Source organism: Stigmatopora nigra, chromosome 8 (genome assembly GCF_051989575.1).
Source record: "Stigmatopora nigra isolate UIUO_SnigA chromosome 8, RoL_Snig_1.1, whole genome shotgun sequence".
NCBI lineage: Eukaryota > Metazoa > Chordata > Actinopteri > Syngnathiformes > Syngnathidae > Stigmatopora > Stigmatopora nigra.
In genome coordinates this window covers 2,802,503-2,829,304 of record NC_135515.1, presented here as the reverse complement: position 1 = coordinate 2,829,304, position 26,802 = coordinate 2,802,503, and the positions used below count along the sequence as shown (strand labels likewise).

The following is a 26,802-nucleotide window of genomic DNA, read 5'->3' as shown; positions in this document are numbered from 1 at the left end:
TCAGCACAAGATATGATACATATAAAAAAGTGCATCCGTTAACAGTACATATGAAACATAAACAGAAAAAAGGACTAAAGTATCAACATATTCATCACTCATCATTAAAGTAAAAAGTATAAAGTACAAAGTCAAGTCAAAAGATACAATACATATAAAAAAGTGCATCCGTTAACAGTACATATTAAACATAAACCGAAAAAAAAGACTAAAGTATTAACATACTCATCACTCATCATTAAAGTATAAAGTATATACGACTCATAGTTGTTTTTATCCGTTCAAGTGGGATTTCATTATACATAGTCATAAAACAATGAGCTAAATTCTTTAAAAAGCGCAACATTTTTCGGGAATGGAAGTCATTTTACAGTTCTAGTGTTCCTTTAGACAATTGCACTTGGAATAAAAGCCCCCAGTTTGAAGGAATACATTTTTTGGAACATTGTCACCACGGCCCATTTCCCCCTCAAACTGGAAATACTATATACATAATCTATATACTACATAGAGTACATCATACAGGGTGCAGCACCCTTGGTGATGGCCGCTTGCCACCAGAAGCTCAATCTGTCTTGTCGAGGCGGGAAATTGTTTTTCTTTCATGACATTTCTCCAGCGAGCGCTCAAAGGTCGCTTTATTGGGAGAACATTCCTAGCAGTCGCCTGCCAGTTCTACCTCTCGGCACAGGTACTTAAGAAGTCATAATGATTATTTGACTGAGTCATGGCTGAACGATTTGTTTCTGACAGGTGGGGGAAAGGCATAGTGGATGTATTGTAAGGGGGAAGAAAAGTGATGTTTTTGGAGGGAAAAAAACAGTAGAAAACATGATGGGATGGTTCAAGTCGAGAAGGTAATGCAGACATGGGCAAACTACGGTCCGCGGGCCACATTCGGTTCGTTAGGCTTTTTAATCTGGCCCGCCGACGTTGTCCTAATAATGTTTTTTTCCCCCAAGATGGTGCCGTCACGCAGAAGCCAGTGGCAGTAGCTTTGTCCACTCTTATTTGTTTTTTGTGTTTTACAGCCATTTTTAATTTTAATATTTCTTAGTACATTCCATTTTACTTGACTTTGTACTTTATACTTTTTACTTTAATGATGAGTGATGAGTATGTTAATACTTTAGTCCTATTTCTCTGTTTATGTTTCAACTGTACTGTTAACGTATGCACTTTTTTATACGTATCATATCTTTTTACTTGACTTTGTACTTAATACTTTTTACTTTAATGATGAGTGATGAATATGTTAATACTTTACTCCTTTTTTCTCTTTATATTTCATATGTACTCTTAACGGATGCACTTTTTTATGTGTATCATATCTTGTGCTGAACCTGCCCATCTGTCAAATTTTTTAAGTCAATATGGCCCCGACCCGGGCCCAAAAGTTTGCCCACCCCTGTTCTAGACCAACAAACTATCTGTATGAATTTTAACAAAAGTAGTATTGCCTGCCAAATATCCGTGGATACTATGTCGCTATCACCTTTGCGCCTACACAGCATTTGATTGATTGAAAAAGACTCAATGCTTTTCATTCCATCAATTCTCTTAAATGGCCTTCGCTCATGTTTTGTATACATCTCAATTGTATACATCTCAATAGTATTATTATGCTAAATTAATGCCAGTACAACAACCCCCCTCCATTCCGTCTTCACCACATACTCAACTTGTCAACAGCTTTTTTACAATGCGTACACAGTATTTAATTACTCATGTCTAATTGAAAACACTTTTGTCTATTGTGTGTGTGTTTACTCAATGCATTCACTCAGAATTTGACCGCTGTTCCCTTCATGAAAATGCACCGCACATTCTCCGCATATAAAAAAAAAAACACTTCATGAATATTGAACACGTTTGCAGGCTTCTGAGCAAATGCCTTTAAATAATTGATCTCCTTCGCAATCTCCATTTGTTAGAATGAGTAGCCGGACTTGGGTTGTCCTTTACTGTTTTTTTTTGTTCCTGAGATCTCACGTTGAGCTTGTTTTTTTCATACCTGACAGGTATGAAATCAAATATGACAAGGACGACTATGTGCTGAGGGTGAAGAAGGCATCGGTCAACGACGAGGGCACCTTCAGCTGTGTGGCGGAGAACCGTGTTGGCAAGTTGGAGGCTTCGGCTACGCTGACAGTACGAGGTAGACATCCCTTTAATCCATAAATTGGTTGGCGTTCTCTTTTTAGGGCGCCAATTAAAACATTTTAGGCGGCCCTGTGCTTCAGTTTTGGCAGAAAAACATTTTCAGGGTGTTCTAGAAGTCATAGTGCGCTTCCATTTTTACTATTTTATACAGATGTGAGGATAGTAACATTTGGTAGATCCATTTTTGGTAGTATTTTGTTCCTGGACAATTGATATTGGAATTAGTAAGGGTAGATTTTTTTGGGGGGGATATAGATAGTAATGTTTTGGGGAAATTCGTATAACATTGTGGCAATGGAAAACACTGCAAATGATCTAGTAAGTGCTGTGTTTGAAGGATTAATGGAGGAGTTTGGGGATATTTATGAGTGGAAGTACAGATCCTGTTTTAAGGAACTTGAATTATATTGTTGGAGCAGCTCGATAGTTAAAAAAACTCAAAATAGGAGCCATTTTGAGGCTTACCAAACAAAAGGACATTAAAAGAAAAAACTGCAAGGCCTGAGCTGTCAAAGCAAATGACCTTGTTGCTTTCTGAATGATACTTCAAGCGAAATACACAAAAAAATGTGTTTGTCCTTCAAAACTTGACACAAAAATGTTTGCTAAAACCGATTTTCTAGAACCTTTTTTCTTTAAACCTGTTTTAGTTCCCTACAATTTCCTAAAAGATAATAGTCATCTTTATGTTTAATTTTCTTATTGATTACGCCTACAATGTTATTTCAATAGTCTATGAATCTATTTAATTATTTACATTTCTGTGCTACTTCTCTTCTACGGTTGTCATCCCCAGAAATTATCCATCCAGTTACCAGCAGTACTTTTTCACAGTTTACTAGTGCCTACACCAATGCGTCACCTGGGGTTTTGTAGGGTTAATAAAAAGGTCCTAGCCATAATTTCCCACCATTGCTGGCACTGTTGCCACCATTAACCTCCCCCAAGTGTTGCAGGTCCCCATGGAGGAGAGCTTAAAGATGCTATGAAGGCACACTTCGAGGTCTTTCTGCTTCATTTGGGGATTTTAAAATAGATTTGAGATTTTTTTGCACTCTTGCTTGGCATTTCGTCATTCATTGATAAAGAGAGAAAAGGTCCAGTGACAAAATGAAGCTCCTCCCTTTAATTTAGATTGACACCATGACAATAAGATTACACAATTTCTATACATTGGATCTGAACTCAAGAAGTATTTTTAAACCGATATAAAAACATATATTCCAGAATAAAATCAATTCACATTTGCATACCTGTCAACCAAGCCAATTGATCCCCTTATTATTGATTATTAAGCGACAAATAAATGTACAAATGCAACATAGCACATATTTACTCACAGAGGCTCACTTAAGTCTAAAATTTTCTCCAAAGTGGACGTACTAGCGCCCAATCAGTCGGTGCGCCTTGTGTATGCACTAAATTCAAAATTCTGTAGATCTCACTGTATAATGCTGAGTACATTGCTTGCTGACACGCTCTGTGGAAGGGGAATACATATCATACTTGAAGCATGACAATATTAGTAGTCGACTGACGTTTTTGTCTGCTTTCAGTGACCGATACGATCTGGATTAGAGCCAAAATCGATAAAAACAAGATCAGTTTAAAAAAAAAAATACTTTAAGATAAATCCCATCCAAATTTGTGCAACATACATGATTTGAAATGATCAAAAAACACATAAAATACAGAAAAAACATATAAGTTGACAAGTATGCATTTATATCTAAACCATGTTGCTGTTAAATATCTTCTAAGCAAAATCTGGACCTTCTCTGTCTCGCTTAATTTCAACATGTCATTCATTCTAACTTTGGTTCCATATATTTTAATCTTCTGTTTTTTGTTAAACGTCTGTGATTTTTATCTTTTTTTTGTTTTGTTTTTCCCGTGTGTGTGTGTGTGTATGTTTCCACTCTTCTTCCATTGTCGCGTCTCCAGACGGCCGAGCCGGTAAGTTAACCATCCTTCTGATTCGACTCCATCCCGCATGCCCTCTTTCTTTTAGCATTTTAACGCACATCACCTAAGCAATTGACCGATCACATTGCTATTTAATAACAATTGACAAATAGACCATGTTTTCCTGTCTGTTTGTTTCGTCACAGTGGAAGAAAACGATTAACAACAGTGCAAAAAAAAAAACTAGCGTGAGAAAGAACAAGTGGGCTCGTCGCAGGTTTTTGATGTGTTTATCAATCCGGCGGTGTGTGGGATGTCGGAAAAGGCGAAGAAGGCAAGCAGGGAGGGAATAGAATCCCTGCCAAAGTGTGATTTAGGTTCTCAGTATCAGTCCTGGGCTTTGAGAGCCACAAGATATCCAAGCTGCACAAGGCCAGGCGAGAAGGCTGTAAATCTGTGGCCATCTGTACCATTCCCAACTGTGTGTATGTGTGTGTATCTCTCCCAAATGCAAACCCCCCCACCACCCCACTAGACACACAGATCCTCACTGTCGGGGGGATTACACAGCAAAAGAAGCCAAATGGGACCAAGCTGGACCTTACTGGAACCAGCTGGCTTGTCAGACTTGAGGAGTAATAAGAAGCATGGGAGGGGACACAATGTTGCAGTGGAGCTATTGTTTAGGCATTTTCATTAGCTGTTGCATTGTAGTTATTTTGTGGAATAACATATATATACATAGGTGCAGAAATATAACAGTTGGGTCGTATGGATGGATGGTGGTGATTGACATCTGATACATTTGAAGTAGTTTTAGGGACAGGTTTGAAGTATTGTTAATTTTCATTAGAAATTACCATTAGATTCTTGTTTTTTCCAAATATACCCAACATATATTTGCAAAAATGTCGAATATTACCAATATAAATCAGATGTGATTGACCCAAAAGGCAACTCATGATGGCTCTTATCTAAAAGTTAAACTGCACTGTTTTTTTCTTCATTTGTTTGTTTTTATAGTGCATTATATTTGTTTTTGTTTTTTTTAGATAGGCAATTTACACTCCCTTTCCTTCCTTTTATCACAAAATTTCAACATGGCTATCTTATTTCCCCTTTGGCTCCAGTATTGAACCACCTTTGTCAAGTTGTCAGACCCAAAACGTTTCACTCGGGTCCAACTGGCATTCCGATAGTTCTGGTATCAGTCGGATGGGAGCCATTGAGAATTGAACGCATCAGCTATTCACTGTTCGATTTCCAAGTTTAATACTTGACTTTCCGGACAGCGACATCTTACAAACATTAGCTTTCAACTCTGTTTGCACTGTTTCCGAATCCTTAGGCCACCTTTTCATAGTCATGTGTTGTCTCCGATGTAATTTCTTCTTCCCTTTGTGATTGTCAATATGACTGCCATTCATTCTTTGGATGAATGGCCCAACCTTGGTTACCGTGGCAATGATAGTTGATGTCCAAAGCAAAACCATGAACCGAGACTGCGTGGATTTTGCTTTGACGGTGTGGTTTATTTGCTCGTCTCCTAAACCTCCAGTAAAAACAACCACTTTGATATTCGCCTTTAAATTAATAAGACTAACTGTTGCGGTTTTCATTTCAGCTGCCCCACAGTTTGTCATCCGTCCGAGAGACCAGATCGTGGCGCAAGGACGGGTTGCTACCTTTCCTTGTGAAACCAAAGGCAACCCTCAGCCTGCAGTATTCTGGCAAAAGGAAGGAAGTCAGGTAAGAGCACTACACTTGACAAAATTCAGTTTCGACCTCTGGACATTGCTTTACTACCAAGAAACAGTTTTTAAATCAGATTAGCCTGGATCATACACAGATTGGCCAATTTTAGGAGTTACTCCAGACAACCAACGCACATTTTAGACTCCTGAAAACCTGAGAAAACTCCAGAAATCCCCAAAAAATGTCACCTACATTTTTTTTAAGCAACCATATCCGAAAAGTGCCAAAATTCCAATCTAAATGCCTGGAAATTCACACCACCGCTACAGATTCCTCCATTTTACTTAGACATTTGATTCAACTGCACTGATTAACTGGATTAATTCGATAACATGAGTGCATTGTAATTCCGATTACAATTTTTGGTTATTTTTTTATTTTACATTGCATTCATTCTTGTTGAAAACAAAACTCCTGAAATAGGACAAATGTCCTCCTGAAATGTGTTCAACAAATTTTGGCAGCTATACATTCGATAGATCAGAAAAGTTCTACAAATATATCCAAAAACACAAACTGAGGCAACCTGTATTGCTCAAGGACAATAAAAATATAATCTAAAGCAATGACATTAAGTGAAATCATTATTATATCTACCCATTTATCTTTACTTAGTTTCTCTAGGTGTAAAATACTTGGTAATATTGCTGTTTTGATAAACATTTTTTGTCTTTCGTATCCCTTTCTTCTTCAAAGCTAAATCATATAACTTTTGGATGGTACTGTTTTGCTTTACTGGACTAGAACCACTATTTTATTTTTTTAGCCACGCATCCTGGTCTTTATTATTCTACCCCTAGTCGAACCAATTAACTCCAATTGTACTGTAAAATCAAAATAACATAAAAAAAAACAGCACCATAGATTCTTCTGTCCCTCCACACATTAACCCAAATCTTCACAGTTCACAATCTGTCATCAGGTTCTTTACAGCTTATACCCAATTTTTCCGCAGCCTTTCTATCCTGTAACACTAATCGCTTTTCACGGTTACCCGTTCCACCGATAAGAACGATCCCATCTCTCACTGGAGCAGTTAAGCCATTCAAATACCTGGGAGTCCTCACAATACTTGACAACAGCGCCAATTAGGAGCCAGTTGAGGCTTGTCGATGAGACCCGGTGATATGATTCAGTGGCGGATACGCTTCAAATACAGACATACACACTTGCGTGTATTCGTTCACTCACTCACATTTAGCCTGCAGGCCGTTAAAGTGCCACAAACAAGAATTGCGTGTCATCACCAGTTGCCCACAAAACCCTCGACGTTGACTCACAAGCAAATAAACATTTTTTAACAAGTGTCTCAGTGGTGCTACTGAACTTTGATGGAGGTGGGTAAGTTCCGATGAGGTGCGATTGTAATTATTTACTGCCAAACTCCGCCTAATTAATTACTGCATGTGACAGAAAATGATAGGGGGGGTTGTTCCCACCTGCTCTCACTTGAAGATAATGAAGTGTTAATCGCTCATGTGTCAAGAGAAGTCATAATTTGTTAAATGTATCAGTTCAGTTGTTAATTTGTTGCATTCAGATGATTTCGGATCATTAAATCCAATGGGAGAGATTTTGTGTTGAAGATCGTTTAATTAAATGGAAAAGTAAAAATATGCACATTGTGATAACTCATTTCAATCTGGCAAGTCCATCTTTGGGTTTTAAGGTTTACAGGTGGTTTTTAAATACTCATTTTTTTAAAATTTGTTCTCCCACAGAATTTACTTTTTCCCAACCAACCCCAGCAACCCAACAGCCGCTTTTCCGTGTCAACGGGTGGTACCCTCACCATAACTTCGGTCCAAAGGGGTGACGCTGGCTATTACATCTGCCAGGCATTGACCGTCGCCGGTAGCATCCTGGCCAAGGCCCAGCTGGAAGTCACGGATGGTAAAGTTTAACTCTTATTTCTGTTTTGGTTCTATTGATAAAAAATTAGTCCTTAGAAAACCCAACAAAACAAAGGAAACCCTTACAAAGGTATTTTAAAGGAACAAATTCTTGCCAGGTTGTTGCTAGGTAGATTTTATAGTCTTCAATTTATTTTTATGATTGACAAATCACAAATTTTTATTGTGATTAGTAGTATTTACTGTTACTTTATACTGAGCTGTACATTTTAACTGGAGATGTGAATTGAAACCACAAGTGCAAAAATAATACTCGACTGTAAATATTTTGTACCTTTATAATTGGATCATTGTATGTTTTTGTCAAACACAAAAACAAACAATGTCATTTTTAATGTAGATTAGATTGACCCACGTGAAGCTGAAATCCTGAACAATGGAAACTCCATTAGATAAAGAAAGTAAACCTTTGGAAATGATAGAACAATACAGCAGGCTTGAAATATTTATATTGACACTCCAAATGTCGGTCAGTGATTCTGCTAGCGGGGTGTTACACCCCTCACAGTCAGTCAAACCAAGTCAGAGTCCATTGTCCATCATTTTTCTGCTTTGACATGGAACGAAAGCATCGTCCTTGAGTTCAAGTTTAACGATTGCTTGCCTGAGAGCGTCTGTGATTGAACGACTGCGATGGCAAGATAGATGACCGTCCTCCTCCGTCTGGTCAGGAAGTGGGAATGAACAAACCCGATGACATAGACCGGTGGCTTGGTGAAAACGGAAGAGCAGGGTGTAAGGTGGGAGAGGGGGGGTCAGGGCCACACCAGCTGTAGTCGCAGCCGTCATTGTGTGATTTACTGTGGGGGTGTCCGCCAGGTTCAAGGAGATTTGTAATGAGAAATTCTTGATCCGGAAATCCAAGGCCCTTCGGTCCGGCCTCCCAATGTTGGTCCCACATACCGATAGCACATCTATCAGGCTCGCAATGGGGCAGCACATTCCCAAAACACATCCAGATCGTTCTTCCACAGGATGGGTGTCAGCCAGGTGGTCTATCTGAACACAAAAGGGAGTGTCTAGAAAAGAAACAGCTGTGTTTCAGTTCCTTTTTAAAAATATTTATATATTTACATCTTGGGTGTACTATCCTTTAAGTCTGCTATACACAAATTGTTGTAGCCAAACACTTAACTGGACCAAACGTCCGGGCGACCAAACGTCCGGGCGACCAAACGTCCGGGCGACCAAACGTCCGGGCGACCAAACGTCCGGGCGACCAAACGTCCGGGCGACCAAACGTCCGGGCGACCAAACGTCCGGGCGACCAAATGTCCGGGCGACCAAATGTCCGGGCGACCAAATGTCCGGGCGACCAAATGTCCGGGCGACCAAATGTTCGGGCGACCAAATGTCCGAGCGACCAAACGTCCGGGCGACCAAACGTTCGGGCGACCAAACTTCGGGCGACCACCCTGTTACAGACTTCTTTTTTTTCTTTCTTTAGAGTCAAAACATCATTCTATTCTCAGGTCTGTGTGGAAAAATGAGAAAAATCTTGACATTTTTGCATGAAAACTAATGTTAAACAAAATGGTACTTTGTATGTTACTCTTGCCGCATTGGAACAATTTTCATCTGCCATTCAAATTTCAGCAAAAAATGCTTACATAGGGTTCTGACACTCCAGAAAAATGCTTTTCAAACTCCCTATACTGCACCACAGTTGGGTTGGGTCACTTGCTTTTTAGCAGGCTTGAAATCTTCAGCGGAATTGGAATCATTCTCACAACTCAAACCAACCCTTTTGTTACCGGCGAAAAGGGGAAGGGTGTGATAACATGTTGAAAGGTTATAGAGGTAGTGGACTGGCTAATTATTCCCTGAAGGTCTAGCGTCATTAATCCATAGTGTCTAATTTATATGGCTTCTGTGATATGCCAGTGGGACTCGGCATTATTCAACGGCGCTGCACTGCCGTTAACCCCGAGTTTACCCTCTGACATTCTCACTCTTTCATACAAGGAATACCAAATTGACCTATTCTTTCTGGCACTTTTATCAATTAGCTTCAACTATTCATCAGTTCTGGAAAAATGTTTATATTGTCAAGTGTCCAGTTGCAGTCGGCGATAAGACAATTGACGAGTAACGGTTCCAACGTAAACTTGTTGAGCCAAAACAGACACAGTCGGCCTATATTTAGCAAGTGCTGGATCTGGTGTTTTTCCACAACGATGCATTTTCTCTCAACCACACTGAGTCACTTGGCAGGAGCTAGTAGCCAAACACTTGTCTGGTAGTAGTAGTAGTGGCAGTGTCTAAATATAAATGCTTAGAATCCCACTACCCAGCTGTACAGGATGTTTCTGTAGTCCAAAAAAGACCACCACTCCCACTCTGGTATCTTTTCATGTTGCATTTTTTTTTGTATTGCAGTTCTGTCGGATAGACCGCCACCCATCATCCGCCAAGGTCCCTCCAACCAGACTTTGGGTGTGGACGGTGTGGCCCTTCTCAAGTGCCAGGCTTCAGGAGACCCCGTCCCATCAATCAGCTGGCTCAAGGATGGCATCAGCCTGCTGGGGAAGGACCCTCGTATGTCCTTGCAGGAATTGGGCAGTCTGCAGATTACCAACATTAAGGTAAGCAGTATCAGTATGATAAGACTTTTAGGAATTATACGCACATAGTTGTCATTTATCATACATTTGCTATAAAGAAGTTCAAGTTGCTTTCCAATTGAATACTTTATTTATCATAAAAGAGTTGTTCTTCATGATGATTTTGTCCGTGTCAGTCTATAAAAGCAATATGTATATTAATGTATATAAATGCAATATGTATATTAATGTATATAAATGCAATATGTATATTAATACTTTATTCATAATATAATAATAAAAAAACTGATAGTAATGATCAGAAGGATAGTAATGATAGTAATGGTAAGAATGATAAGAATGATAAGAATAATAAGAATGATAAGAATGATAAGAAAATCAATAATAATAATAATCACGTAATTCTATCCCATTACCTATTATTTTTTAAAATCGCCAATAGCTACCTGTTCAAGCCTATCCCACACAATAAAGATATAATAGACATTATTACTTTTTCAAAGGGATAACTGAGTACATATTTCAAAACTAAAACTGAAACTGTACCCAATGGGGTGGCCTATACGTAATTGTCCTTTGCTTTTACATTTTCCCCTTTTCCTCTTGAGACGAACTATTGAGTTGATTGACATGAAGAAGTCTTAAAGATGAATTGGCCGCATTGATTTTTGCCCTTAATAGTTTGATTGTATTACTGACCGGACCGACAGCTCTAACAGTACTCGGGTTTGGATGAAATCCAGTTGGAGAATACACATACACACTTGTACATGTCCACACAAGCTAACATTTAGAGTAGATTAAATTTAAAGGGGGCTCGCATTTTTGTGAGGTCTCAGTGGAATATCTAATATGCTTGACAGAGCTGACGACCACTGACATGTTATTGAATGAACGAAAGGAATACGCATACGAGCAAAACAAAGCTCCGAGAAGGGACGGAAGGACTAACGGAAGAGCCAGCTGTCGTCAGTCCAGGGGGTTTTTGTGGCCCACCCTAAATTAATTAGCTTTGTTATGGCGGGATGGCAGTGAAACGAGGAGGCGAAAGCTGGGTTGTGATAGAAGGGTGCTGAGTAGGAAATGAAATTCATTAGGAAATTAGCGTCAGCACTCGGAAGGCCAGGCTAGCTCGTAAAAGTCACCGCCAGAAGCTTTTACGACATTGGGATACGACTGATTCCAACATGTTTCTGAGCGCTGTTTTACATTAAATGACAGTGATGAAATATTGGGGTTGTATACAGCTTTGAGTTCACTGACGCAAAATGTTGTCTGTCTTATTAAAGCTGTCCGACTCGGGGATCTACACATGTGTGGCTACGAGTTCCAGTGGAGAGACGTCCTGGAGTGCTTTCCTCGAGGTTAAAGGTACGAAATGGCTTTTACGACCCAATTTTAAGATCTCTTAGCGTGTACTTTTAATATATGAGTTAATGTGTCTTGTAATTCAGAAGCTGGGGGCGTTGCTCTAACAAAGAACCACGATGATGGCAAGCTTCCGGGACCGCCTTCTAAGCCTCAGGTCACCGACGTCACCAAAAATAGTGTCTCTCTATCCTGGCAAGCCGGATTGGTCGGAGCGTCACCCGTCAGTTCCTTCGTCATTGAGGCGTTCAGGTTTGTGTGGGTTTTCCCTCGTTTGCAAAAACCAGATACACCGAAACTCTTCTATCCGCCAAACCAGATACACCCAAAACTTTTCTATGTGGATAAAACCAGATACGCCCAAAACTTTTCTATCTGGCAAAACCAGATACGACCAAAACTTTTCTATCTGGCAAAATCAGATACGCCCGAAACTCTTCTATCTGGCAAAACCAGATACGCCCGAAACTCTTCTATCTGGCAAAACCAGATACACCCAAAACTCTTCTATCTGGCAAAACCAGATACACCCGAAACTCTTCTATCTGGCAAAACCCGATACTGACACTCCTCTATTTGGCAAAACCAAATACCGGCACTCTTCTATCTGGCAAAACCTGATACCGAAACTCTTCTATTTGGCAAAACCGGATACCAACACTCTTCTATCTGGCAAAACCACTTGCCGAAACTCTTCTATCTGGCAAAACCAGATACATACACTCTTTTCTTTGCCAAAACCAGATACATACACTCTTCTACTTGCTAAAACCAGATACCCTTACACTCTTCTTCTCGTGTTTTGCAGTCAATCAGTCAGCAACAGCTGGCAAACAGTCGCAGATCACGTGAAAACCACTCAGTTCACCATCAAGGGTCTGCGTCCCAACACCATCTACCTGTTCATGGTCCGGGCAGTCAACAGCCAGGGTGTCAGCGACCCAAGTCCCATGTCAGAACCAGTTCGAACACAAGGTACTTGGCCATCACAATTTCTAATCTAGAGAGTGTTATTTTAAGACCTGTATACTGGCCAACATGGCAAGGTCAATATGGTATACCACCAGACTTAGACCCTTCACAATGTGATACTGATCATCCGCTTTACACTGAAATACTGCAGAACTTTTCCGGAGGTCAAACTCTTCCATCTCAGCCCTCATTACACCTTACACTTAAGATATTATGTAAAATAAGCATGTCTACTTTTGGATGGGCTAACTGAGTTACGGCCGTTGCCGGTATGTTAATGAATATAAGGGAGAGAAATGACTGCCTCCCGGCTCGTTGGAGATTTTATTACAGTACCGGCCAGGACGAGGTCTCCTGATTACATTGATATGATAATCAGCCTTTCGGCTAAATACCGTCAAAGCCAGTGCGCTGGCTTCATAAAAAGCAGAGTCAATTTAAATTTCATCATTCAGGTAAGGGCTTTTGAATAATATATAGACATGTTTATTGACACTGGTGTTTTTTTTTTAACCGCTGTAGGGCCATTTTTTGCAAAATTGCTTTGGATATGATTTCTGTTTAAAGGATAATCTTCTCAAGTGTTTTTTTTGTTGCCTCTAAATTATATAGAGGCAATAATAATGGTGGAGAAAAATTGTAAATGTCATTAGAGCCAATTTATCTTGGTTGTCAAGTCGCTTCCTGATTGGTGCTCAGACTTTTATTAATCTTAAATGTCCTGTTATGGGTTAAAATTAACACAATTTAAAATAAATAAATAAAGACAATAATAATGGCAAAACAAAATTGCAAATGTCATAGCAACCAATTGATTTTGTTTGTCTAGTCTCATTCTGATTGGTTCCCACACTTTTTTCAATCTTAAAGGTCCTGTACGAGTTAAAATTTACACAAATTTAAATAAAATAAAGAAATAATGTGTTTATTGGTGTAATAGAAGCTTTAAAGAAGTCAATTTAATCTGCAGAAAGGGTTTGAGTGACTAAACTTTAGTAAATTTGGCTTAAGTCTGTAAATTTAGAACAAAATGCTACAAAAATTGTGTTATGGGCCATTGGTCCATGTTGGGAGATATTGAAGTAGATATTAAAAATTGTCTATCTCCCTCAGATATCAGTCCACCAGCTCAGGGTGTGGACCACCGACATGTTCAGAAAGAGCTGGGCGAGGTCATCGTTCGTTTGCATAACCCGGTGGTCTTGAGCCCTACGGCCATCCAGGTCACATGGACGGTAAGAATACTAATTCTTAAAAATTGAGCAGAATTATTGTTGAAATTTAGATCATAACGCAGAAACAGGAACTATGAGATAATGACTCTGTCTAATTTCAGCTCTTTATGTATGTGCTGAATATAATTTTCTCTAAAAGGGCTTAATTTTTATCGATTTTCCACTTATTATCATCCTTAAATGTCCTTAAATTTTTAAATATGCTCACCTTAAACCACAATCTGCTTTATGCACAACACCAGTATTATGACCATATTTTTATATGATTTTCTCTTATATGTAAATAACCCCAAATGATAAACAACACATTTAAACTACATTAAAAACCAAATAAGAATAAATGTAAAAAACACCTGGTTCTTGCTCAATCATATTTTTTCTTACCTCAGTCTATTTCCATTCTGACAGAAATGAATGTTTATGGTAATCCAGTGTTTAGCAAACAGTATTTTTCCTACTATGATATGACATATCTATCTTCTTTTCTTAGCCTAGCGTTTACATTTCACGGCATCAGCGCATTCCGTCACACGAAACAAATTACCGTCCCCCTACAAATTCATCCATACTTTTTTATTTTCTATTTCTATTTTATAAATCACTCCAGTCAAACACACATATATTGACTTGTACACACATACACAACACATTAGCAGTTTTCCATGCTGACATGTTTATTTAACCGAGTAATAAGTCTTACCTTGGGACTAGCGAAGCTAATTTAAAATGAAGGCGTCATTTTTTTTCTTTTTTAACGACGAAAGCATTCACTGAAATGTAAAACGCCACTAAAACTCATCAATCAGATTGAGTCACCTCTTCCGTAAACAATAAGAACCTCCGCTCAGAGAGCTTTTATATTCCCAAAACATTCCATTAATAAGTCAGACGATCCCATTTCAATGATTTACTCTGGCGACCAAAAAAAAAAAAAAAAAAGCATCTGTTTAATATGTCGTTTTTTTGCTTGTACAGTTAACAAGCCATTACGATGAATGATGCGGCCATCACCCTAGTGCACTGAGCGAAATGGGGGGGGGGGTACTTTTGTGGCTTCTTGTCTTTATTTAATGGCACACGTTTGCTATTATCATCTCCATGTCGCATTCCCATTCGTTCAGTACTATTTGCTATTTAGAATACACGGATGCGTCCTTCAAGGTGGTGGTTATGAAATGGCTAAGAGGGGGTACCTCTTCAGGGGGGGGGGGTGACTTAATGTCAAGGCGTTCATTAAACTAAGCGGAGCTGTAGATAGTGATAAAAGCACCTATAAAATTAGTAACGGCCTCTAAAGTGTGGGGAAAGTAATCCGAGGGAGTGCATAGATGCAAGAGAAAATAAAAAATAAAATGATGACTGTCCTCCTTTTTTAAATGGACATGCGTAGAGGGCATGTTATGCTGTTCCCAGGTGAGATGATACTGATTAAAGCAGGGTGGGCTGGACCATTTTAGATATAATATTTTGATTTTTTTGTGTATAAATGGATTAAAAGATCTGGATTAAAAGCTTTGAATATTCAGTTTTTTATAGATCTAAAACAATGTTTATTTTAGAGTTTTTAAAGATATTTTTAGATTTTCCAAAATTATTTTTGAACTAAAAACAGAAAAAATGGATTAAAAAATGACAACAATTGATTTAAAAGGGGAAAATCAGGAAATTTAACTAACCATACTCTTCATTTTAAAGTGAGGAATTAAACCGGGAATAGAACAGAAAATGTTCTTTAAATCTATCGATATTACACAAAATTTTGTGGTAACTAAAAATCAAGGAAAAAAATCTTCAATTAATCTCTAAACTGCTTTTATGGGATGTTTTTTTGCAGGAGGTGGAGGCTAGTTTTCGTAAATATGGCCATTTTGGAAAGAGTTATTCACCCAGTCTTAGGCTAATCAATTTAGAAGTGCTGAGTGCAAAAAATGAGTTTAATCCTCCATTTTTCTTAAATTGGAGTCAAACCTTGAGTCCTTATTCAACATTTTCCTTACTCATATCATCAACCCATCTCTTCTGCTTCCCTTAGGTGGACCGCCAGTCCCAATTCATCCAAGGTTATAGAGTCCTATACAGACAAACGTCTGGTCTACCATCGCCAGGACACTGGCAAACACAAGATGTCAAGGTCCCATCTGAGCGTGGCGTGGTTCTATCATCTTTAAAGAAGGGCATCGTCTATGAAATCAAAGCCCGACCTTACTTCAACGAATTCCAAGGCATGGACAGCGAATCCAAGACGGCACGGACCACCGAAGAAGGTACAGTGAAAAGACATTTTAAGCGTGTTTCATTTTGTTGTGGCTGATTCATAGCAAGCTACCCGAGGCTGACACCCATCATCCACTATCTTTTGAATACTGAGACTGAACACGTTTTTTGGGAGGGTTGTTTACGACGATGTAAGGCGTTTTTGTTTTTCTAATCACCCGGCAGGCAAGTGTGATAGGCTGTCATGTGAAGATGATAGGCAATTTTGATTGGTACATGCTTTGACAAGACTGCAAGAGTGGCGTCTTACGCAAACAAGTCTGGGAACCATGGACTTTATTCTCCATGATACATTGAGGAAATGACTTGAAATAAAACTAAAGTAAACCCAAAGTACTTCACACTGATAGCAAACTGATTTTAAAATTATTTAGATTACAGGTGTCAAAGTGGAGGCCCAGGGGTCAAATCTGGCCCGCCACATTATTTTGTGTGGTCCGAGAAAGTAAATCATGAGTGACGACTTTCTCTTTTAGGATTAAATTAAAATGTAGATTATAAATGTATATTATATTTCTTGATTTGCCTCTTTTAAATCAATAATTGTAATTTTTAATCATTTTTTTCTGTTTTTAGTTCAAAAATCATATCGTAAAATCTAAAAATATATAAAAATATTTTCAGTTTTTCACTATATTGTGGAATATAATGATTAAAAGAGATTTTCCTTTACTAAGAAAATAACGCTCAAATAAATATTGTTTTAGATCTATAAAATGAATAGATAGCGCTTTTGATCCAGTTTTTTAATCCATTTATAAAAAAAAAAAAATCAAGATATTATCTCTAAAATGGTCCAACCCGAGTCTACCACTCTTGATTTAGATCCTCCCCAAAAAAAAACTAGTCTGGGAATGTTTTTGCAAATATTATTCATTCATAAATCATAAAATTACATTATTTCACATATTAGATGAAGTACACCTTGACTTAGTTGTCAGCCAATCGCCGACAATTGCCTGTAAACATATGCTAAAACTACAAACAGTTATTTAAAAAACATTCAAGGTTTTTCCCAAACCATCCCACCCCAACAGACCTAAAAGTAATTGTCTATCTGTCCTCAGGACCAAGGCCATCTTACACGTTGTTCACATTCCGTCACAGTGACAGGTCCATTTACCCCCCGCCCCTTTCCTCCGCTGTAGTGGAACTGTCTTGGACACATAACACCAAAGCATAGCGAAAACCTGCCAACCCCACCTCAACCCCCCACCCCCAAGGCCTCCAGAAACTGTGTGTCATTCCCAAGACCAGTGGTGATAAGTCTTCTCGCTTTAGCTCTATCTGCGACTCAGTCCCTCAGAGAGATTGACCACTATCCATTTCAATCCTAACTAAAACACAGGCTGCCTCAAAGCCTGCTACGAGCTGATAGGCTATCCGAGCTGGCTTCTTTCTACTGTCCACCGAGACTCTAGGAAGATGGATTGAGAAGTCAGGTTTTGGGAGTGATTAAAACTCAGTGCTAACCATTGGCTAGTACTCATCGTTTCCCTTAGAGTGATTTTTAAATAGATGAAGGGTATTTGTTTTATTATCCTGTAAGGATGGAAGACGTGGTTGGCGGTGATGTCTGATTTTTATTTCCCAGGATGGTCCTTTTAGAGAAGAAGCATCGATTAAAATGGGTTTTCGCTACCCACTCAGTCATGTCGAATTCTCAGAATGATCATCAAACTTTGATGCCAAAAATATCTTTATATTATAGCTATATACGAAAAAAACGTTCTATTTTCAGTTTCTCTTGGATGATGAGACACATTTTTTTTAATTACCGTATTTTCACGACTATAAGGCGCACTTAAGTCTTAAATTTTCTCCAAAATAGACAGTGCGCCTTATAATCCAGTGCACCTTATATATGGAAAAAACTGAAAACCAAAAACGAAAAACCACCACTGTCGGATATTAAAAAAACACAAACGCCTGAACTGAAACAATACTGTTAAATATGCAGATGCCATCTTAGTTTGCAACATCTTCCTTCATATAGCTCCTCCCCCACTGCAAGATTTTATACCAAAAAAAATCCAAAACATCAACAATGGCTGGCTCTAGAGGTGACTGTAAAGTAGTGAGTGCTTCATACCTGGAAGTCAATAGCAATTACCATATTTTCACCACTATAAGGCACACTTAAAAGTCTTAAATTTTCTCCAAAATAGACAGTGCGCCTTATAATACAGTGCACCTTATAATACAGTGCACCTTATAATACAGTGCACCTTATAATACAGTGCACCTTCTAATACAGTGCGCCTTATAAATGGAAAACATGTCATTCATTGAGGGTGCGCCTTATAATGTGGTGCGCCTTATAGTCGTGAAAATAGGGAATATATTTTTTCATGTACATTGCTTGGACTGAAATACACATTTTGAAATATTACCATAGTGAGTACTGCGAAAAACTGGCAAAACCAGCTTCAATCCCCTCATGGGTGCTCGCCAACTCGTTTGTATCGATGCCCAGCCGTTATACCGTTTTTTTTTAACCATGTGAACGTGAGCTGTGATGTGATTTGTTTGTATTTCTTCATTAACCAACACCAGGGTGGCGCTGACGAGGTAGACAGGAGGTCACATTCGCGCCATACATACATCATACAGCTAATGGCTCTATTAGCACCCCCTCTAAGGGCGGACTCTAATGAAAAATGTGAATTGTTTAGCACAAATATGCAGGATAATAAGTCGCTAAATCATTCATGCCATTAACTTTGAACGACATTGCCCCACCATGCCCCTGGATTTAATGCGGCCGTTTGATCAGATTCTCGCCGGGTAGATTGTTTCTAATCTGGTTGAGGTGGCGGGTTCATAACGGGAACCATTCATCTTAGAAACACGTGGTCGGTGCCGTTGAGGGATGAGCGGAGATTTACCCGGTGACAAGTGCCATTTTGGATGGAGGCGAGGTAGCGTGCGAATAATTGACCTGTCAGTATTCTGAGCTCTGCTTCCGCCTCGTTGCGGAAATGAGAAAACATTATTTTTAAAATGTGCAGTGGCAAACGGCTATTTATTAACCCATTTTTTTGTGGGGAGGTAGACAAATAACTAAGAATGGGAATGTTCATAAAACACTTTGAAACAAGAGGAGTTAGTGGTGGAGACTAGTGGACAAGGAATACACTTGGATTGTTGGTAATGTGTTCTTTTGTGGGAGAGTTTGAGGTTTTTTGGGGGTTCTTGTAGGTTTTTGGGGGAATGTGAAGTTATTGTAAGTAGGTAACAGTTTTAGCAAACATTAGGTGATTTTTTTAATTGAAAATGGTTAGGTAGGGTGTCAGACTCAGGTTAGTTTGCGGGCCACTTTAACGCCAACTTGATTTCACGTGGGCCGGACCATTTTTAGATATAATATTTTTTTTATTTATAAATGGATTAAATGAACTGGATTAAAATCCCTGAATATTCTGTTTTTATTGGTCTGAAACAATGTTTATTTTAGCTTTTTATAAATATATTTTTAGATTTTACAAAATGATTTTTGAACTAAAAACAGAAGAAAATGATTAAAAAATGATAATTATTGATTTAAAAGGGGAAAATCAGGAAATTTAATATACATCTATACTCCATTTTAATTTGATCCTAAAACAGAAAGTCAGCACTCATGATTTACTTTCCCAGGACACACAAAATGATGTGGCGGGCCATATTTGGCTTCAGGGTCGCCACTTTGACACATAGTTTAGCACTAGTGTATCCTAACACTTGAATCATTTGCTTATTCGCAGCCCCCAGTGCTCCACCTCAACAGGTGACAGTTCTCACCGTTGGAAACCAGAACAGCACGTCTATCAGTATCTCTTGGGACCCTCCACCACCAGACCATCAGAATGGAATCATCCAAGAGTACAAGGTTAGTTCACGGTGCAACAATAGCAAGACTAGTTGCATTGGAATCCTCTTAATGTATATATATTGTTTTGCTTCAGATTTGGTGCCTTGGAAACGAAACCCGCTTCCACGTCAACAAGACAGTGGACGCCGCCATTCGTTCAGTGGTGGTTGGTGGGCTGCAAGCGGGTGTGGTCTACCGGGTTGAAGTGGCTGCGAGCACGAATGCAGGGGTGGGGGTCAAGAGTGAACCCCAGTCCATTGTTATTGGTAAGTACATTAAAGTAATGTACATTGTAATACTGTATTGGAAAAAAATAAGACTACTATATAGATGTACTAGTAGGGTAGACAACATTTTCTGTCCGTATGTTGCTACCATAGCGAAATGTCCATTCATGAAGTCAAATGTGGTACGTCAACTTGAAATCATGTGGGTTGGACCATTTTAGATATATTTAGATATATTTCTTTTAAAAATAATTAAAATAACTGGATTAAAAGACCTGAATATTCAGTTTTTTATAGATCTAAAACAATGTTTATTTTAGCTTTTTTAAAATATATTTTTAGACTTTACAAAATTATTTTTTTAACTAAAAATACCACAAAAAATGATTTAAAAATGACAATTATTGATTTAAAACGGGGAAAATCAGGAAATTTAATATACATCTATACTCTTCATTTTAATTTGATCCTAAAACAGAAAGTCAGCACTCATGATTTACTTTCTCGGGCCACACAAAATGATGCGGCGGACCAGATTTGGCCCCCTGGCCGCCACATTGACTCCTAAGCATTAAGTCATCCCTTCTGATCGATAACTTTGCGATGACTTCCCACAAGTGGCAATAAAAGTTCCACTGTACCTAATGAATTGTCCACTCCACCGACAAATACTTTCCTGACTCAACTAACTTTGCCCCCTCTTTGTATTATTATGATCCATAACTCATACTGTAGCTGGTATCTTATTTCCCCTGTGTCACTTCCATAATCCGCCCAAAGAGCTCAACCTGAATTTCTTTCCTAGCGTGTTCCTTATGTCAATACGGCCATTGCACGCAAACCATTGCAGAAGCCATAAAAAGTGTCATGCGTACCTAAGAACTGATCGATAAGTCTTCTCGCTCCCACTTTTATTTATCGTCGTTGTATTTTAACGGCGGCCACGGAGTGAATTAGAAGCTCTACCCGGCAAACAAGCTGCCCACCAGGGGAGTTTTCTTATAAGATTGTTTTGTTCTTTTATTTTTTTTCTTTTCCAACCGTGTTATACCTCATTCCACATCTTCTTCAATCCGTGTCTTGTGCTTTTGGTCGATATCTTTCTCTGAGAATCATCACACCTTCTTTGAGGGTAATCAATGTCTTGACTTGTGTTTCCACAGGACTGGATTGGTTTAGTGCCATATGTGATAGCCATTTTAAAAAGTAGCGTTGTTGGGATTTTGTGACATTGGTAGTCAGTAAATTTTAAGGCCAGTTTTGAGATGGTTTCTCAAGACCATGTTTTGTCGGGCTTTGTTATGTATTAGGCTCCACCCCTCTTGGACTGGTCTTTTAGGAGTAGCAATTCCAACTTAGTAAAAGGGTTTTTGAGTTAAAAAAAATCATTATTAATATAATTAACCCGTGTAAACGACTTCAAACTATATAATGTTTTCTATTCTCTTTGGTTGATTTTTAGATGCTTGGTCTTGTCTTGAACATGTCTCACAAGTCTTGTTGAGCACACCATTTGCATTCATGTATAGCACGTGTCAAAGTGGCAGCCCGGGGGCTAATTCTGGCCCGCCGCATCATTTTTTGTGGCCCGGGAAAGTAAATCATGAGTCCCGACTTTCAGTTTTAGGATCAAATTAAAATAAAGCGTATAGATGTATATTAAATTTCCTGATTCTCCCTCTTTTAAATCAATAAATGTAATTTTTTAATAAATTTATGTGTTTTTAGTTCAAAAATTATTTTGTAAAATCTAAAATATATAAAAGAGCTCAAATAAACATTGTTTTAGATCTATAAAAAAACTGAATATTCAGGGATTTTAATCCAGGTCTTTTAATCCACTTATAAAAAATGATCTAAATATTATATCTAAAATGAAATCGAGTTGACATTAATGCCTATTAAAGTCTGACACCCCTGATGTATAGGAACATGCAACAACATAGGTTAAGATTTCAGACTCTTTCCCTGACTGCTTTCTTCCACTCCCCACTTTCCCAGGCAAGTCCTTCCAGGATGTGATCATCCACGGTAACCGCAACAACAGCATCACGGAGCAGATCACCGACGTGGTGAAGCAGCCCGCCTTCATCGCCGGCATCGGGGGTGCCTGTTGGGTCATCCTCATGGGTTTCAGTATCTGGCTATACTGGCGGAGGAAGAAGAGGAAGGGCCTGAGCAACTACGCAGGTCAGGAACTCTACCACTGTTGGCCGAGTACTCCCACCCACCTAATGTGTTGTTTCGTAGCCAAGGGGTACTTGAACCCAGTGGGCGGTAAATGAACCTTCTACCCCGGTTGAACTGGTTCAAATCTCCTCTCCGTCCCATTCTGAACACTCATTGTTGACTAATTCTAATAAGTAGAACTGCAGATGGTGTTGCTTTTCTTTTGTTTTTGGCACATTTTGGGGTTTTCTGGAGTTTTTTTACTGCTTTTGCGTGGCCTCTCAGGTCTAACTGCTTTCCTGGCTTTGGCTGAACACAGTGGCAGGACATATTCACGTTCATTGGTAATAATGAAGTTGCTGTCCATGGTAGCCAATGAGTTAAAAGTCCTAATAGGGTATTTTTTTAGGGAGATATCCACCGTCCAAAGTACTTTTTAAATTTTACATCTTTAAGATAATTTTAGTTTGAGTTCTGTGTCTACTAACGGGCAGAGTCAAACCTACAATTGCTGTAAAAACAGGGTGAAAATCCCTGATGCATTGTTTTGGATGGAAAATTATGACAAAAAATGGCAAAATACAGCAAGATTTGAGTGCCAAATTTGTTTCCCACATGTAGAATTGTGTTAACACCTTTTTTAATGACTCAAATTCCCTTTTTTTTAAGTGATAGTGTTTAAATTTTGGGCTTTGCGAAGAAGCTATCATTTCGAAATTTGTTTTAGTTTTTGGTTGGAGTTTCAAAGGTTAAATATTCAGTTTTGGCATTGGTTTTCAAGAAAAAAAAGTTTAGGCCTTGTTTTCAAGGTTCTTCAAGGTCTTATTATTATTTCAAATTCAGTTTAATGGTTATTATTCATATGGTAATAATTGACAGGGATCGAAATTAGGGCTTCAAGCAAGAACAATGAGTTCAAACACAAGCTGACGTTTTACCTGCACTTTCAATCCCGGGATTAGTGTAGGAATCTTACATTAGGTTTACAACCCACCACCTATCCCACCACCACCACAACAACCACACACACCTCCCCCCCAAAGCAGCTTCTGCTTTGGCTGCAGGCTTTTAACACACAACCTCTCTGTCTTCTTGTTTTGCAGTTCAGTCCTTCACCTTCACCCCTGCAGGTACTGTTCATTTGTCCCGTCTTTTCACCCCCAACACACCCCTCACTTCTCCTTCTGCCTGCTTATTAAATTCGCCAAACTAATGCTCATAGCTAACGCTAATCTGATGAGGGCCATGAAACAGGGGTGGGCAATGTAGGGCCTGGGGGCTACGTAAAATCGGGTTAATTTTTACATCCAGACCAACAGATTTTTCAATGTGTCCTGCCATGTTGTTGCTTTAATTTAGCAATTACAATTCATGGAATTATGATTTTATTTCATTTTTTTTTTATCATTGCACTGTTTTGTGAGTATTTGAACATAATCACTCAGTCTTCAAACACTCTGAAAAAGATGATTTTTAATTATTTATCGTCCTTTAATGCCTGGATATTGTTAGTGTCCATTTGCTAAGTTTCATAGTAATTTGATTGGAATTTTGAGTTTTCGTTTTAGTGTTTTTTATGGCCAAAAAAATGTACATTAGAAAATGACGATAAAAATTTTAGCGGTCAATCTGCTTATGCAATCGTGTCAAATTCTAAATTCCTCCAAAAACGTGACGCTTAAAATAGAACAAGGTCAAACATCATGGAAAGATTAGCGAGATGATTTTTACAAGATTAGTCCGAAGAGTGGCTCTGCTCTTCCCCCGGTATTGACAACAACTTGATGTATTGCAAGTGTCCTGTTATAGCCTCCTAAAACTGTCATCTTGAGAGAAGGTAAATCAGTAGATGAGAAGATTTGATGGCATTTTTTTTTCATACGGGCGATGATGTCCTGTCTGCCTTTAGCACTGATTAAAAAAGATTCATCTGCATTCATAGAGGGATGAGGTACTTATCACAAACTGCGGTAGACGATGCCGACGTCAAGTTGCTGGAAAGTGCTTTTGGATTGCAGTTATCCGTTTAAAGGGAGTTTGCTTTCAATCACATTGAAACGGAAACCATTTTTAAACAAATTTTAAGGTTGCAAATTATGGTTTGAAGACACTAAGACTTCAAAATAGTGCTTTTGAGCCCATCAAGGTTAGAAAAATAAGGTTGATTTGTTATAAAGGCTTTCTATGCAGGAGTTTTTTAGGGGAATTATTGTTTTTTTGCCTTGGCTTAAACTTAAAAGTAGCTTTTCAAGTTAGGGCAATGTTTCTTAGCTATTCAGGTTGATTTAAGTCATTTTTTTAAAGGAAAAGTATTTAAAAACAAAGGCTTGTAGAAATGTTAAGGATAAAATACAGCTTTGATGGAATGAATTCCAACCAAGTGATGACAGGTACTACTGAAGGCTTATGTTGGAGTTTCCCTACCCGCCCTTGGCCTATCAAAATACCCCTCCTTCCTTTCCACGTCCCCCCAGGGGTCTCACGCCGGCTTGAACTTGTTGATCCATGTAGAAAGTCTTCTCTGAAGGAATTTACAGCACATATACTGTCTCATCTTTGCATGTTTAACAAGTGAGAGCAAATGACAAACATCAAAAGATGATGTAGTTTCTTCTTCAATAAAATTTTGGGAGATGAGTTGATTTGCTTCAAAATGTTCCGTAGCCTTTAGCCCTTAATAAGATCAAAGATGGGACATAGATGCTTTTTATCATCACTAGGTGGTCCTTATTAGGACAATTATTCTGCAGGTTGAAGGTTTTGAAATTCAGTTGGAGTTTTTAGTTGATTTTGATGCCGGATTTGGATTTTAAAGGAGTTGAGGTTTTAATTTAAAGCATGTCATTGTTTGTCATCAGGAAAGAACTCAAACATCTCATTTGGAATCTTTAGCTGAAGCTTGTTATCTCTGCAGTGTTGTAAATTTAGACAGTTTGATTAATGATCCCGCTGCAGTTTTTAATAATTTCCTTTCGATTTAATCATAAACCTGATGATGATAAGCCCCTAGTAAGAAAAAAAAGGGAGAAAATGAGTTTTGCTTGTCATGTCCTTGAGCAAGACACTGTCTCCAACATTTGGAAAGCAGTAATATGCCATGGTCAATATTGTCTTTGTTTTTTTTTTAAATATATTTTGACTTAAGGCAGTGATTTTTAATCTATGCCCTCTTTTTTCTGTTGCAGTGACATTCCAGAGGGTCGACGGCGGCTTGATGAGCAACGGAAGGTGAGTAAAAAAAAATTAAAACAGAATGCAAATGAGTGAAAATTTAAAACATGAAAGAATTGTGAAAATTGATAATCACACCACATCTAGATTATAGAAATAATGAATACATATCATACTGTGTATATGGAGTAGTAACCTCAATTTAGTCTGGAGTTACAAAATGAAAAATTACAGTTTTATCACTACTTTATATATTTATATATGTATATGTATATATATGTATATGTATATATGTATATATGTATATATGTATATATGTATATATGTATATATGTACATGTGTATATGTATATATGTATATATGTGTATATGTATACATGATATGTATATATGCATATTTATGTGTATACATATACGTATACATAAGTATGTGTATATGTATACATGATATGTATATATGTATATTTATGTGTATACATATATGTATACATAAGTATGTGTATGTATATATGTAAATGTGTATATGTACATATGTATGTGTATATATGTGTATGTATGTGTGTATATGTATATATGTATATATGTATATATGTATATGTATATATGTGTATATGTGTATATGTATATATGTGCATATGTATATATGTGTATATGTGTATATGTATATATGTGTATATGTATATATGTATATATGTGTATATGTATATATGTGTATATGTATCATTATATGTATATATGTATATGTATAGATGTATAGATCTATATGGGTATATGTATGTGTATATGTATAGATCTATATGGGTATATGTATATATGTATATGTGTATATGCATATATATATAAGCCGCACTAAACTAAAGCCACGTCCACATTCTATTAAGGGATAATTCCACCCAGAGATACCGAGTCACTAAGTATGTACAGAAACATATCAACTTTTTTTTTGTTTAAATTCAAGTCACCATTTCGTCAATGTTGCTTTGTATTGGGTCACAAATAACAATTTGCCATTTCTCCACCTGTCAGCCTACATGCTCTGCACATTGTAATGCAAAGTATCCGCAACATACAGTTCACGTCAAAACCCTGCAGCAGTTTGCCTACGAAAAAAAAAAAATACCCTCAAATTATACCAAAACCCTAAAATATACATTCCGTCCGCATCTCCGGTGTTCATGCATGGCCAGATGAACTCATCAATCTCCTCGGCGGAATTAAGCGAAACAATTTAAG

The 26,802-nt window shown here is 38.1% G+C and overlaps 1 protein-coding gene across 1 annotated transcript in view; it reads left to right on the top strand.

Annotated features, from left to right (window-relative positions):
- The window catches only part of robo2 (roundabout, axon guidance receptor, homolog 2 (Drosophila)), a 234,905-nt gene that overhangs the window by 182,302 nt on the left and 25,801 nt on the right, over positions 1-26,802 (top strand). The window contains exons 6-18 of the mRNA XM_077722319.1: positions 2,022-2,158; positions 5,693-5,817; positions 7,545-7,716; positions 10,116-10,321; positions 11,590-11,671; positions 11,755-11,920; positions 12,477-12,643; positions 13,754-13,875; positions 15,908-16,139; positions 19,896-20,020; positions 20,097-20,268; positions 22,231-22,419; positions 25,584-25,626. Coding sequence (XP_077578445.1) covers positions 2,022-2,158; positions 5,693-5,817; positions 7,545-7,716; positions 10,116-10,321; positions 11,590-11,671; positions 11,755-11,920; positions 12,477-12,643; positions 13,754-13,875; positions 15,908-16,139; positions 19,896-20,020; positions 20,097-20,268; positions 22,231-22,419; positions 25,584-25,626 — 1,938 coding nt within the window. The remainder of the gene's footprint in view (positions 1-2,021; positions 2,159-5,692; positions 5,818-7,544; positions 7,717-10,115; positions 10,322-11,589; positions 11,672-11,754; positions 11,921-12,476; positions 12,644-13,753; positions 13,876-15,907; positions 16,140-19,895; positions 20,021-20,096; positions 20,269-22,230; positions 22,420-25,583; positions 25,627-26,802) is intronic.